This window comes from Oncorhynchus mykiss, chromosome 12, assembly GCF_013265735.2.
Source record: "Oncorhynchus mykiss isolate Arlee chromosome 12, USDA_OmykA_1.1, whole genome shotgun sequence".
Taxonomy (NCBI): Eukaryota; Metazoa; Chordata; class Actinopteri; order Salmoniformes; family Salmonidae; genus Oncorhynchus; species Oncorhynchus mykiss.
Window position 1 is genome coordinate 63,150,252 of NC_048576.1, and position 15,573 is coordinate 63,165,824.

At 43.0% G+C, this 15,573-nt stretch overlaps 1 protein-coding gene across 1 annotated transcript; it reads left to right on the forward strand.

Moving 5' to 3' along the window:
- The first annotated feature begins 574 nt into the window (after positions 1-574).
- LOC110537969 (26S proteasome non-ATPase regulatory subunit 11) lies at positions 575-14,966 on the forward strand. The gene is made up of 12 exons (XM_021624458.2): positions 575-729; positions 6,467-6,568; positions 7,688-7,884; positions 8,223-8,280; positions 8,521-8,715; positions 9,137-9,281; positions 9,487-9,610; positions 9,846-9,971; positions 10,696-10,731; positions 10,894-10,945; positions 11,224-11,366; positions 13,412-14,966. Exons 1-11 carry the CDS (start codon positions 639-641, stop codon positions 11,364-11,366), a joined length of 1,269 nt encoding a protein of 422 aa, XP_021480133.1. The 5' UTR covers positions 575-638; the 3' UTR covers positions 13,412-14,966.
- Positions 14,967-15,573: the final 607 nt, after the last annotated feature.

The following is a 15,573-nucleotide window of genomic DNA, read 5'->3' on the forward strand; positions in this document are numbered from 1 at the left end:
ACAGTAGTGGAATAATGGTGATGTTTTAATGGGTGCAGGGTTAGTTGGTAGGGCAATTTTTGTAATGAATTCATACTACAGAATAGCAGGCTGATACCCAGCCAAAATAGTAGGTGGCAGCATGCATCTATAACATTTTGTTTGCAGACTGCTATAATACCAAAGAAGAAGAAGAAACATGAACTTGGCCATGATTCATACAATGGATACAAATACATGTAATATTTGAGACCACTCTCTCACCAATTACTTGTGAGAGTAAAAAAAATTCAGATGTAAACCTCTCAACCAAAATTCTCATTAAAAGAAATCTCACTAAGGGTCCACTGGGAAACGGGCGATTCCTATCCTTTACACATACAGGGAGATGTCCATAGCCCAGACCAATGAGAACCTGTGTTAGGAGGTTTACGTTTAGTTTTTTTTATTTTAGGGCGATAACTAGCCTCGTGAAACCAGTCTGCTAGCCTAGGAGACAACATCAGTGGGTACTAGGCAAGGGTCCTTCACTTTTCTGTGATACATAGGATACATATTCCAGTCCAGTAGGTGGCGGCAACCGCCATTTAACTTCAAAGGAAAAGAAGAGACACGTTGATTGACAGACCGGAAACAAGCTGTCATTGAGAGGAGGCAAGATGGCAGCCGCGGCAGTGGCTGAGTTTCAAAGAGCCCAGTCTCTTCTCAGTTCAGACCGGAATGCATCTATCGATATTTTACATTCAATAGGTAAGTATATAGCTGCAACGTAACTTGTAGTATCCAAGTGTCTCGGACGTGTAGATTGTCGCTTAAACAGTTCCTGTCTAATTTAGCTAGTAGTAGCTTGCTAGCTACCGTACTCTAGCTCAATGACCGTACCGGGCTATCGGCCTATCCCCATTGGTCACAGTGAGTCAGCAGCAGGGAGACCGGTAGCTAGTATGCTATGTGCAATTAGCTAGGTAACGTTAGTTAGCTACCCTTTTGCTTGCGCATTGCTCTAATAACTAGCTAGCTAGCTAAATGGTAGAATATTCGGACACAGGCAGAAGTTATTCCAACCTTATACCCATCGACACAACATCGCGGGACTTTCGGGAACGCTTCCGAAGCAGACTCGACAGACCAGACCGGGATTTGGGGTGTGAGAATAGGGACTGCTACACTGTCCCGTGTGGACTATAGTAGTGGTCAACAACCTTTTCTGAGTCAAAATTCAAGCCGAGATCTACCGCTTAGGTTCTTTTGTTACATGACTTTAAAAAAAGGTAGCCTATGCTAAATTTACCAATGAATTTTAACCTATTAAATATGTATTTTATAAATATACACATCTTCCCAATGTTTTTTGTTTTTAACTATTTGCAGTAGGCTATAGGACCTAAACATTATCACGGCATTTGGCTTTACTTGAATTGCCCTGCCAATACACTGTTCTTCTCAGACCAGTTATTTAAAAATATATTTAAAAAATCGAGAGGCTATATGATCACACTGGTAATATATCAGTTGTATTACTCCTGAAGCACAGCTGAGTGAGCATACATTTAAAGAATTACCTTTTCTATTTTACTGGGCTGATGGTGCCTGTTTCTGATGGTCAGTCTCAGGAGTGAGAAGGCAACAGAGTGAGGGTCTGCCTCAACATCCCTCCGCTCTCCCCTGTCACTGACCAAAAAGGGTCACTGTCTTCCTGCTGATGGCTAAACTTGAGTCGCACCGCACACATTCATGTTGTTACTCCTATGACCAGAGAAAGTGAAATGTTCCTTGATATTAAAAAAATACTTAAGCCCCTAATAATAATGCAATCCTATCGATACACTTTCCTACTCATTCATTGCAACTGCAGTGCTGGTTGTAGTGTGAATGGAAGTAGGGAGAATGCACATTTTATTGCTTCTAAAAGTGTTGAATAGAAAGTGTTAGTCAACTTTTAAACATGAACTCAATCTTTGTTCTATTTGTTGAGTCGCTCTAGTCATGGTTTTGAAATCTCAAAGTATCAACTTTGTTGTAGCTTTATTTTACGCATGCTAAGTTACTGCAAACACGGTAATCTGAGCCATCCGATTGGCCAGTGGTAGGCCTATAGGGCACTTGATTTGCTCCCACCCGACCTGCCAAGAAGGCAGTTTTTACCTATGGACAGGAGAACGACTGATATACAGAGTTTTTGGGGTCAATGAGGCCAATATTCCCAGAGACAGCCATGCACAGTGTATTCAGACCCCTTTTTCCACATTTTGTTACGTTAAAGCCATATTATAAAATGGATTAAATCAATGTACCCACAATACATTAAATTAATATACACAATACCCCATAATCACAAAAAGAAAACAGTTTTTTTTTGCAAATTTATAGCAAATTAAAAAATTAATAAACTTATTTACATAAGTATTCAGACCCATTGCTATGAGACTCGAAATTGAGCTTAGGTGCATCCTGTTTCCATTGATCATCCATGATGTTTCTACAACTTGATTGGAGTCCACCTGTGGTAAATTCAACCACAGTTGACAGTGCATGTCAGCAAAAACCAAGCCTTGAGGTCGAAGGAATTGTCCGCAGAGCTCCAAGACAGGATTGTGTCGAGGCACAGATATGGGGAAGGGTACCAAAAAATGTCTGCAGCATTGGATGTCCCCAAGAACATAGTGGCCTCCGTCATTCTTAAATGGAATAAGTTTGGAACGACAGACTTCCTAGAGCTGGCCACCCGGCCAAACTGAGCAATCGGGGGAGAAGGGCCTTGGTCAGGGAGGTGACCAAGAATACAATGACAGAGCTCCATAGTTCTTCTGTGGAGATGGGAGAAGCTTCCAGAGGGACAACAGAGCCCGGACTTGAACCCGATCGAACATCTCTGGAGAGACCTGGAGATGGCTGTGCAGCGATGCGCCCCATCCAACTTCTTTTTTTTAACCTTTATTTAACTAGGCAAATCAGTTAAGAACAAATTATTATTAACAATAACTGCTTTCCCTGGCCAAACCCTAACCCGGACGACGCTGGGCCAATTGTTTGCCGCCCTATGGGACTCCCAATCACTGCCGGTTGTGATACAGCCTGGAATTGAACCAGGGTCTGTAGTGACACCTCTAGCACTGACATTTAGTGCCTTAGACCTCAGCACCACTCGGGAGCCCATGGGAGAAACTCCCCAAATACAGTTGTGCCAAGCTTGTAGTGTCATACATGAGGCTCTAATCGCTGCCAAAGATGCTTCTTTACTGAGTAAACGGTCTGAATACTTAGGTAAATGTAATATTTCTTTTTTGTTTTTTCAGACATTTCTAAAAACCTATTTTTGCTTTGTCATGGGGTATTGTGTGTAGACTGAGGGCGGGGGGGGGGGGGGGTAATTTAATCAATTTTAGAATAAGGCTGTAATGTAGCAAAATGTGGAAAGTCAAGGTCTCCAATCAGTCTTATTTACTAAAATTCTAAACTTATGGAAATGCACCAGCGGAGAACATAAGCCATATTCTTTATCATTGAGTCAGTGCCATTTTTGTTTGTTTTCGGACAGTAATTTTCTCCAAGTTGGGTGGACGTCATATTGCAAATTTTGGCTAATGGCTAATAAACTCAGGGTTGGTTCTTTTTTTGCTGTCTTTCAAAGATTATTCGTAAAAATCCAAATAACTTCACAGATCATCATTGTAAAGGGTTTAAACACGGTTTCCCATGCATGGTCAATGAACCATAAACAATTAATGAGCATGCACCTGTGGAACGGTCGTTAAGACCCTAACAGCTTACAGACGGTAGGCAATTTAAGGTCACTGTTATGAAAACTTAGGGTGCTAAAGAGGCCTTTCTACTGACTCTGAAACACCAAAAGAAAGATACCCAGGGTCCCTGCTCATCTGCGTGAATGTGCCTTAGGCATGCTGCAAGGAGGCATGAGGACAGCAGATGTGGCCAGGGCAATAAATTGCATTGTCAATACTGTGAGACGCCTAAGACAGCGCTACAGGGAGACAGGACGGACAACTGATTGTCCTCGCAGTGGCAGACCACGTCTAACACCACCTGCACAGGATCGGTACATCCGAACACAACACCTGCAGGACAGGTACAGGATGGCGGCAACAACAACTGCCCGAGTTACACCAGGAACGCACAATCCCTTCAGTGCTCAGACTGTCCTCAATAGGCTGAAAGAGGCTGGACTGAGGGCTTGTAGGCCTGTTGTAAGGCAGGTACTCTCCAGACATAACCGGCAACAACGTTGCCTATGGGCACAAACCCACCGTCACTGGACCAGACAGGACTCGCAAAAAGTGCTCTTCACTGATGAGTCGTGGTTTTGTTTCACCAGGGGTGATGGTCGGATTCGCATTTATAGTCAAAGGAATGAGCGGTACACCGAGGCCTGTACTCTGGAGCAGGATCAATTTGGAGGTGGAGGGTCCGTCATGGTCTGGGGCGGTGTGTCACAGCATCATCGGACTTAGCTTTTTGTCAACGCTGTGCGTTACAAGGAAGACATCCTCCTCCCTCATGTGGTACCCTTCCTGCAGGCTCATCCTGACATGACCCTCCAGCATGACAATGCCACCAGACATACTGCTTGTTCTGTGTGTGATTTCCTGCAAGACAGGAATGTCAGTGTTCTGCTATGGCCAGCGAAGAGCCCGGATCTCAGTGTCATTGAGCACGTCTGGGACCTGTTGGATTGCAGGGTGAGGGCTAGGGCCAACCCCCCCCCCCCCCCCCCCCCCCCCAGAAATGTCTGGGAACTTGTTCAGTTTATGCCTGTTGAATCTTGTTATGTTCATACAGATATTTTCACATGTTAAGTTTGCTGAAAATAAACCAGTCGACAGTGAGAATACGTTTCTTTTTTTGCTGAGTTCATGACTAGGAGGGTGTCTTTGGCAGTGGTGAAAAAAAATACGCAGTTGTACTATCTATAGGAAGGAAGTTTAGTGAAAGTTAAATGCCCCACAAAACTACTTAAGTAGTACTTTAAAGTATTTTTACATAAGTACTTTATACCACTGGCCTTTGGCTACTGGACAAGGATTTGATTTGAAAACCAATAGAACATAAAAGAAAAGGGCTATGGAAGTCTTTTTATAAAATGATTGCCTGCACATTTGGTTGGATTTTGGCTAGGCTACTTTGAAGCAAGGTAAGACATGCCTCATGTCGTGAAACGTTCTGGTTTCAAACAATTAAGTATGCTTTCGAAATGCGTACTGCCTCCAGCTCATTGCAAAGTGGTGTGTGCTGCACTGAAGCCTGCCTAGTTACCATGCTTCAATTACCAGTTGAGAGAAAAAAAATGAGAAAAAAACGTTTAATCGTGGCCATTTTTTATTTTTTTACGTCCTTTAAATTATTTATATATAATTTATTTGACGCAAATTGTCTTTAGAATTGTTGCAAATTGATTGGGCTTATTAAAGCTGATTGAGCGGTATCAGAAGCTCTCGTACATTGACTTGTATTTAAATTAAAGAATAGGCTAAAATGCATTATTTCGTGGCTACTGTTAGTTAGCATGAGGACAAAAACGTCAGTTTACTTCAAATTAGCAGTCGTTAAGTCTTATCTAGTAGTTGGGACAATTCTGAGTACAATGCCATTTATATCCCTAGATTGAGGTACGTTTTCCAAGCCATATCTCACGCCGGCTCAGCTGTGTTAATCTAAGTAAAAGGCATTGTCAACCTTTTACTCTAGCGGGAATGTATAAAATTTGAATCATCTAGCTAGCTAAATGTTTGTTTTTCTTAAGTTTCTTTTGATTTACACATGTTTTTAAAAATGTAATCTAGTTTCGTTGGAGTTTTAAACACTTGATCGATGTATATATCATAGTGTAATTGTCTTTAGGACAGCTGTTTTTAGTCAAGACTTTCGTGTTTTTAATGTGAAATGTTTTTGTTGTACTGTGTGTGTTTATGGTTTTGTTTAATGTAGGTACGTTGTTTTGTCTGAAACGTTGTTCCCCCTGCTGCTATTGGACCAGGTCTCTCTTGGAAAATAGATATTATCTCAATGAGGAAAAACCTGTATAAATAATGGTAAAATAAAAACATCTAGCTAAATGTTAGCGAATGTGATGGCTATCTGACATGCCTTTTTCTAACCTTATTATAGCTAGCTGAAGTTAGCCAGATGGTTAGTAATTTCAGTAATGTTCGCTAGCTAACTACACATTTCTGTTGGTAAATAGAGCCAGCTAAATCAGATTGACAGCAGAAGCTCAACAGATAGTGGCTGAGCCTTTTGTTACATTGACTGCTAGCGAACTAGGTCCAATATTGGACCCAGGGATGATTTCCCCAGCTAGCTGTCAACTGAAAGCAGTGACTTATAGATTAGCATCCCCACTGTGATTTGACAACTGATTCATTTTTGTCTCACATATAGCCTAGATGTTGACATCTATGAAGCTAGGTCTACGTGTAAAAGGTTGTGTTGACAATGTCAACAAGTTTTCTTCCATTTTTTTTTGTTCCAGTAAAGCGGGACATCCAGGAGAGCGATGAGGAGGCAGTGCGTGTCAAAGAGCAGAGCATCCTGGAGCTGGGTGGTCTGCTGGCTAAGACGGGCCAGGCTGCAGGTGACACATCCTTCCTCCGATTTCAGCTGGATAAGTGCACATTTCAGAGTAGACGCATCACCTCTACTAGAGAATGCATAAAGTGCATATTGCACTTTTACTTTCTTCTCCAACACTTTGTTTTTGCTTTATTTAAACCAAATTGAGCATGTTTCATTATTTATTTGAGGCTAAATTGATTTTTATTGAAATATTAAGTTAAAATAAGTGTTCATTCAGTATTGTTGTAATTGTCATTATAACAAATGTTTTAAAAATTAAATTGGCCGATTTTAATCGGTATCGGCTGTTTTTGGTCCTCCAATAATCGGTATCGGCGTTGAAAAATCATAGTCGGTCGACCTCTAGAAAACACTGCATGAAACCTCTACTCTTCAGTTAACACTGACACACACAATCCTTCCCTTCATCACACACTGTCTCCCTCACTCACAAGCACACACAAACACTACTCCCAACTTTTAAAACATTAGGTACCAAACTGATTTTTAGGAGCACCAAAAATAAATAGATTTGTGATATAGTTTAGGCTTACATTAGGCCTATATGTGTCCTACCTTTTTGGCGCACATTTCATGAGTGGCAGACCCTTTTTCTTCCTGTGACAATCCAATTTGCCTAAACCTACTGTCAATTTACCAGGTTGTTAGCTATCTAGGTAACATTACTGAACGTTGTTTATCAAATCAATAATTTGCGACCTGAGATTAGATTAGAAAGGCCCGTGACATGGTTTGAAATTATATAAAATCCCTGCAAATCCCGTTAGAAAAGAAAAAAGGCATCTCCAGTAAAATGGGTCGTATTTTTTTGAACTGTTTAGGCTAGAGACAAGCCTTTTCTTTGCTGCAAGCATGCCTGTCGCACGAATCGGACTAAATTGCTGACAAATGCTGTGGCAATTAACTTATTCTATAATGTTGGTGAGTGACAAGTCTTTCCTTGACTGTGCGCAAGTTTGCGATTGATTGCATCGCATGCGGACTGCCCAGAATTACTGATCTACAAATCGCCTTGCGTCCCAAATACCTAGTCGTTGTGATCAACATTAGGTTTTCTGCTCCTCACCTTGGCCTGCTTAAACTGATCCCCCTCCAACCTGCTGTCTGTGTCCCTCAGAGCTGGGCGGTCTCCTGAAGTATGTACGGCCGTTCCTGAATTCCATCAGCAAGGCCAAGGCGGCGCGGCTGGTGCGCTCGCTGCTGGACCTGTTTCTGGACATGGAGGCAGCTACAGGCCAGGAGGTGGAGCTGTGTCTGGAGTGCATCGAGTGGGCCAAGGCTGAGAAGAGAACATTCCTCAGACAGGCCCTGGAGGTGAGGAGTGGGAGAGGGGATCCCTACTGGAAGGGAGCTGAGCGGGAGCACTGACGAGGGGTTTGGTTTGCCTCACTAGATGGTTTACAGTGGATGGAGATCAAGCCCGTCTTAGGGTTCTTGAGTCTATTTCGCTGTATGTAGCGCTGCAGCCTTTGCTGCAAGGGCCATTGGTGGATCTTGATGATGCATTTCAATTCGGGAATTAAGTTGAAATTCCAATTGAACAATTTTGATATTTTTCTTAGTCATCACCACTAGAGGTCCATTTTATGTTAAAGATGGTTCCAGAGGTGGTGGTATCCTTGACTTTGTCTTCTCTCTCTCTCTCTCTCCAGGCTCGTCTCATCTCTCTGTATTTTGACACAAAGCGGTATCAGGAGGCGCTTCATCTAGGTGCGTTGAGTTTCTTGTTTGAAAAGAAACTGGAAATATTAATCACAGCAGAAAGAGCTGAATATGATTACAGTTGGCATTCCTAATAAGTGCACATCAGATACATGTTAACTCCGTTTTATACACTTCAGTTGACTAGTCCCAATTAAAGTACTTAAAACATTCCCTGCATATCTGCCAACTCTGGCTTGGTGTACTCATTCATGTCTCCCTTCCTCCATCCATCCCTCTCTCCCACAGGCACCCAGCTACTCCAGGAGCTGAAGAAGATGGATGACAAGGCTCTACTGGTGGAGGTGCAGCTGCTGGAGAGTAAGACGTACCACGGCCTCAGCAACCTGCCCAAGGCCCGTGCCGCCCTCACCTCTGCACGCACCACCGCCAACGGCATCTACTGCCCGCCGAAGCTACAGGCCGCCCTGGACATGCAGTCAGGTCTGCTACCCTCCATCCTCTTCCCCTACAACACCCACCACTAGTTCAGTCTTATGTCCACAGTGTAGGCGTGACCTCTGCCGTTTTTCAATTTTTGAACATTTTATCTGTCATTTTAAAGCATTTTACAGTGGGAGGGCATCATCAGCCAGCTCTTCCACATCCAGCAAGCATAAAGGCCTGGATCCTAACTCGACGTAGTTGTAGGTTGGGATTTTCTGGTCGCTCAGAGGTGGCCATGCTGTGTTGAGCTATTAAGTCCAGTTGTACATCTGATTTTCATTTTGACATCATTGTACTCATCTGGTGCCCTGGGTCTAAATCAGTCCCTGATTAGAGAGCAAGAATGACAATCAGCATTGCAACAGGATTTGAGGTCCAGGTTTGAGTATCCCTGGTTGATAACCTCAACCTCCTACAGGGATCATCCACGCAGCAGAGGAGAAGGACTGGAAGACGGCCTACTCTTACTTCTACGAGGCCTTCGAAGGCTACGACTCCATCGACCACCCCAGAGCGATCACCGCTCTCAAATACATGCTGCTCTGCAAAATCATGCTCAACCTGTAAGCAGCTGAGTGCTCAACTCTACATGTTGTGTGTTATCGTGATCGATGTGTAATCACTATATTATACTTGCGCGATATATAACTTTGGAATTTGAGTAAATATGCAGCCCCACAGTTAGTTATGGAGTTGGTTATGTGTAGATGACAAGAGCTTTAGAGGAAAGGTGATGTCTTGGATGAGTAACCTGTTGTCTTGTTGTAGTCCTGAGGAGGTCCAAGGTCTTGTCAGTGGAAAGCTAGCCCTGCGGCACGCCGGGAGACAGACGGACTCTCTGAAATGCGTGGCACAAGCCAGCAAGAACCGGTCGCTGGAGGATTTTGAAAAGGTAAGGACATGTTGAGTGAACTGAATAGCACGGAATAACATCGATGAACAGATGCATTTTTTAGTTTGCTGTTTTTATCCCTTGCGTTGTCTATCCCCTATTGTAGGTTCCTCAACACCTGTTTTACTCTTCCTCTATTTATATCCCCCTCTTTTGCTAAATCTTTACTTTCTCCCCTCCCATCTATATCCTTCTATTTGACCCATTTCTCACCTCTACCTCCCCCTCTCTCCAGGCCCTGACCGAGTACAGAGGTGAGTTGAGAGATGACCCCATCATAAGCACACACTTGACCACGCTCTATGACAACCTGCTTGAACAGAACCTCATCCGTGTCATCGAGCCTTTCTCCAGGGTACAGGTGAGCTTACAGCTGAGCGTTTTGTGGCGGGTGGGGGCATGCTATTCAGTCCAGGTCTAGGCTTTTGTTCTTGTAAAATTCCTTAAGAATTCGTGAAGTCTATAAAAACCCGAATTTCGGTGTTTTTAAAAGTAGCATGAATCCAATACATTAGCACAGCAAGAACACTGGTAAGGACTGTATAAATATAAAGGACTGTATAGGTCAAGGCCAAGTAAGCAAACAATTATCATTAACTTACCACCAAGAGTAAATAGTAAACACACACGCGTTACAACAATAACAACAACTCGGTTCTGCTCGCACTCCATCCCACAAGTCCACTCAAAGGAGTGAACAGACACTGGCCTGTACAGCCAGAGGAGCCGTCAGGTGTCCTGCCCCCTAACAATGTACCCCTTAGCAACCCAGGTCACGTGTTTGACAGGCCAGTTTATTCTACTCCTAGGGTTGGGGAGTGGAGTGTGCAGCTTGAAAGGGATGTGAGATGCTGATAAGTCACTGGCTGGGAATTCATAACAAGGCTATTTGTAAAAAGCTAGTATTTGTTTGGCTTTGTTCAGCTTGGATTTTTCTTCTTGTAAAATTCTTTACAAATCCTTCAAGTCTGAAGTTCAAATGGCTCTGTTTCTAAAAGTAATATTTTTTTATAATTGTCTATTCGTTTTGCATTGTTGAGCTTGTGTTCCAGAACACTGACAAGTGTGGTTCTGTCTCCCCACAGATAGAACACATTTCCACCCTCATAAAACTCTCCAAGGTAAGTCATCGCTTATTACATGTTTCTTAAAATGTTGCTCTGTTGACTGAAGCAGTAATGTAGAAGAAAAGATATATAAATCAAGCATTGGTGTTCTTTTTACTCCATTCACGGGGTGTGTGTTTATCTGTGTGTCGATTTGGTTTCTTCACTTCTACACAGGGAGATGTTGAGAGGAAGTTGTCACAGATGATTCTGGACACAAAATTTCACGGTAGGGGTCTGATAGTGTATGTGTTCACATTTTTCACAATGTAGTTATTTGGACAGTGAAGCTTAACTTGCCGACCAAACTAAAAGTTTTAGCTTTACTTTTCAAATGAATACATGGGGAGTTTAAATCCAGATTTCCTCCTCCCGTCATATTAGTCCCATAGTAGTTGGTAAAATGTAATAATTAACTTCAAGTTAAAGACAACATTTTTTAGGTCTTTTTTTTGTATGCCTTTTATGTACCTACTTGAAACCATCCATCCCTCCACCTCTCTCTAGGTATTTTGGACCAAGGCGAGGGTGTGCTGATCATCTTCGATGAGCCTGCAGTAGACACAACGTATGAGGCGGCCCTGGAGACCATTCAGAACATGAGCAAAGTGGTGGACTCACTCTACAACAAAGCCAAGAAGCTCACATAGGTCAGTCCGTCCGTCCCGTGAGCCCGCTAGCAGAATTGGAGTGATATAGAATTAATGTACAGTACTAGTACAAGACACCTACTCATTCAAGGGTTTTTCTTGATTTTGACTTTTTTCTACATTGTAGAATAATGGTGAAGACATCAACATTGTTAAATAACACATATGGAATCGTGTAGTAACCAAAAAAGTGATAAACAAATCAAAATATATTTTGTTTCTTCAAAGTAGCCACCCTTTGCCTTGATGACAGCTTTGGACACTCTTGGCATTCTCTCAACCAGCTTCACCAGGAATGTTTTTCCATCCGTCTTGAAGGAGTTCCCACAAATGCTGAGCACTTGTTGGCTGATTTTCCTTCACTCTGCGGTCCAACTCATCCCAAACCATCTCAATTGAGTTGAGGTCGGGCGATTGTGAAGGCCAGGTCATCTGATGCAGCACTCCATCACTCTCCTTGGTCAAATAGCACTTACACAGCCTGGAGGTGTGTTGGGTCATTGTCCTGTTGAAAAACAAATGATAGTCCCACTAAGCGCAAACCAGATGGGATAGTGTATCGTTACAGAATACTGTGTTAGCCATGCTGGTTAAGTGTGCCTTGAATTCTAAATACATCACAGACAGTGTCACCAGCAAAGCACCTTCACACCTCCATGCTTCACGGTGGGAACCACACATGCAGACATCATCCATTCACGTACTCTGCGTCTCACAAAGGCACGGCGGTTGGAACCAAAAATCTGAAATTTGGACAGATTTCCACCGGTTTAGTGTCCCTCTTCTTATTGGTGTCCTTTAGTAGTGGTTTCTTTGCAGTAATTTGACCATGAAGGCCTGATTCACTCAGTCTCCTCTGAACAGTTGTTGTTACTCAAACTTTGTGAAGCATTTATTTGGGCTGTAATTTCAGAGGCTGATAACTCTAATGAACTTATCTGCTGCAGAGATGGTAACTCTGGGTCTTCCCTTCCTGTGGTGGTCCTCACGAGAGCCAGTTTCCGCATAGTGCTTGATGGTTTTTGCGACTGCACTTGAAGAAACTTTCAAAGTGCTTGACATGTTCCGCAATAACTGACCTTCATGTCTTAAAGTAATGATGGACTGTCATTTCTCTTTGCTTACTCTGGGCTCGTACTGCCCAGGCTCTTGTCGTAACCGGCCGCGACCGGGAGGTCCGTGGGGCGACGCACAATTGGCCTAGCGTCGTCCAGGTTAGGTAGGGCTTGGCCGGTAGGGATGTCCTTGTCTCATCGCGCACCAGCGACTCCTGTGGCGGGCCGGGTGTGTGCGGGACGCACCAGCGACTCCTGTGGCGGGCCGGGTGTGTGCGGGCCGCACCAGCGACTCCTGTGGCGGGCCGCAGTGCGTGCTAACCAAGGTTGCCAGGTGCACAGTGTTTCCTCCAACACATTGGTGCGGCTGGCTTCCCGGGTTGAATGCGCGCTGTGTTAAGAAGCAGTGCAGCTTGGTTGGGTTGTGTATCGGAGGACGCATGACATTCAACCTTCGTCTCTCCCGAGCCCGTACGGGAGTTGTAGCAATGAGACAAGATAGTAGCTACTAAAACAATTTGATACCATGAAAAAGGGGTAAAAATAAAAATATATATTTTTAAAAAGCATTAAGAAGGAAAGAAATCGCACATTAAGCTGGTTGCGAGAAAGCAAACTAGTGTGCAAAGCTGTCGAGACAAAGGGTGGCTACTTTGAAGAATCTAAAATATATTTTGATTTAACACTTTTTACTTCATGGTTCCATGTGTATTAGTTCATAGTTTGTCTTCACTATTCCACAATGTAGAAATGGAACAACAAATAAAGTTGAACCTAGGAATGAGTAGGTGTCCAAACTTTTGACTTGGTACTGTATGTTGAATATGTGTACTTGTTATGTATGACAGCCCTGGGACGGTTTCCCGAACAAAGATGAACCGCTTTAATATTGAGTGCTATTTAGTCCATCACTAGCTTGATCTGTGTCCCTAAATCTGCTGCTCCAGCTAGCCAGCCAGTTAATCACATTTCCATTTTCTCTTTCCGCAGAGGAGACCACCTGTAACCCAGCACAGAGCGTGTCCAGACAGTTTGTGAAGCACTCCGGGATGGGGGGGGTCGGACTCAAATAAACCAACTGACCAACCCACAAACTGACATGGCTAGGCTGTCTCCCACCCCTCTTCAATTCAGACTGGGTACATTTTTTTAAACTGTCCCCCCCCCCCCAAACGAACATTACAACTACTGGCATCTCCATCACAGGTTTCTATGTTCCTCGGCATCCCCCTCCTTGCTGACCATCGGAATCTTGTAAATAAACATCTACATAACATGTATGATACATATAGGTCTCTGAAAGAGTGTAATTGGTGGGCTCACACTACCTAAAGGTTCAGTTCTATTGCCAAACAACCTCTGTGTTCTTGCCTTCATCCCCCCCCCCCAACACACACACAGACAGCAATCTGAGTCTGCTGGCTTTGGGCCAGAGTGGACAGAGAACGGACTACTGTCCCTGCGAACACGCCACAGGAAAAGGACACCGTCATCGCCACACCGTTTCATAGTTCCCAGAGCTAGGTCAATATATTGTTTGTTTTTATCCTGCCTGGGGTACCATGAGGTTGTGGTTTTCCCTTTTGGGACTTTTCTATTGGTTCCAGCTCAATCGAGAACAGATTAAGTACCTGATATGATCTCTTATACTATTTGAATCCAGGTCTAATTGTTTCCCTCCCTGCCTCTAATTCCAGTTTGTACATAATGTTGCCAGGTGTCTCTGTCATACCTGTCATGCTAACACTTCGCCCACCCCCTTTAAAAAAAATATATATATATAACACTAAATGAGAATAAATTAAGCCCCCAGTGTGCTTTTGTGAGAGGTGGTGGAAATGATTGACCTGGTTGTATGGATTGTGACTGGCAGGGAAAGTGCGTTGGTTGTTTATTCCTCATGTATTCAAACAACTGTGGATCATTTGCTGAAAAATATAAAAGCTGTAAGGTGTGGGGACTACTTTTTGCAAGGACTACTAGTCTACCATTTCCCATATGATATAGATAAAAGACAAGTGCTAATAAATGTTGAATGTCACAGCTTAATTTTCTGTTTGGAGGAACTTAACTATTATTATCTTGACCCTCTGTTTTTGCTCATTGCCTATTACAATAATCAAGAAATACCTGGATTTTTCTTCAAATCTATCAGGTCTCTGTATATATATTTTTATCTTGCATATGTCATCAGATTCAGCATATTTGCTGCATTTATCAGGGTAAATGCATTGTTCCAGTTTAGACAACTCGAACATAAGCAAAAGGTGTTTGGACAGTCTGCGCTACATCGAGTCTGGGGTCTGTTCACCAAACCATTTTTACCCAGCTAGGGCATCTTGACATAGCCCAATGGGGTCTCACATGGCACATTTCTAATGAATGTCATGATGTACCTACACTTATCAGACACCAGGGAGCACTATTGGATTGTGATTTTCACAAGTGAAATTGTTTTGGTTGGTCACATGGGGGGGAATAACCTCTTTAGGTTGACTAATTTGTTCAAATATGTCTGTTGATAAATCCTTCACGCTTTGCTTGAGCCATGTTTGTATTTTAATTGATGCACCTACTGTCTGACAAAAGTACTATGGAATAATAGGCTACATGCTAATTCAAGGAACATTTCCCTCAAATCAAAGTTTGTCAGATGTTTTCAGACTTCAAAAGTGGTTTAACCTAATAAATAAGACTGCATTTCATATCTCACCTAATTAACATTTATGGAGCCACTTAGGGGTCATGGTGGAGAAAAATGAGCCGGCAGGCTAATCCATATGTTTTATTAGTTCCCTCCCTCCATAGTGTTTTCATATGCCTCTGAATCATAAGGGCAAATGATAGTAATGGGCATGCAAAATCATTAAAGGTGCAAATAGGGTAAAATTACACGCTCTCATCCCCAGGCAGGAATTCCGCCTGGCTCTGCTTCATGACCTTAAATGTTATAGATCTGTACTTCGGAGGAAATCTTTAGCTACATTCGTGGCCAAAAGTTTTGAGAATTACACAAATATTAATTTTCACAAAGTCTGCTGCCTCAGTTTGTATGATGGCAATTTGCATATACTCCAAAATGTTATGAAGAGTGATCAGATGGATTGCAATTAATTGCAAAGTCCCTCTTTGCCATGCAAATGAATTGAATC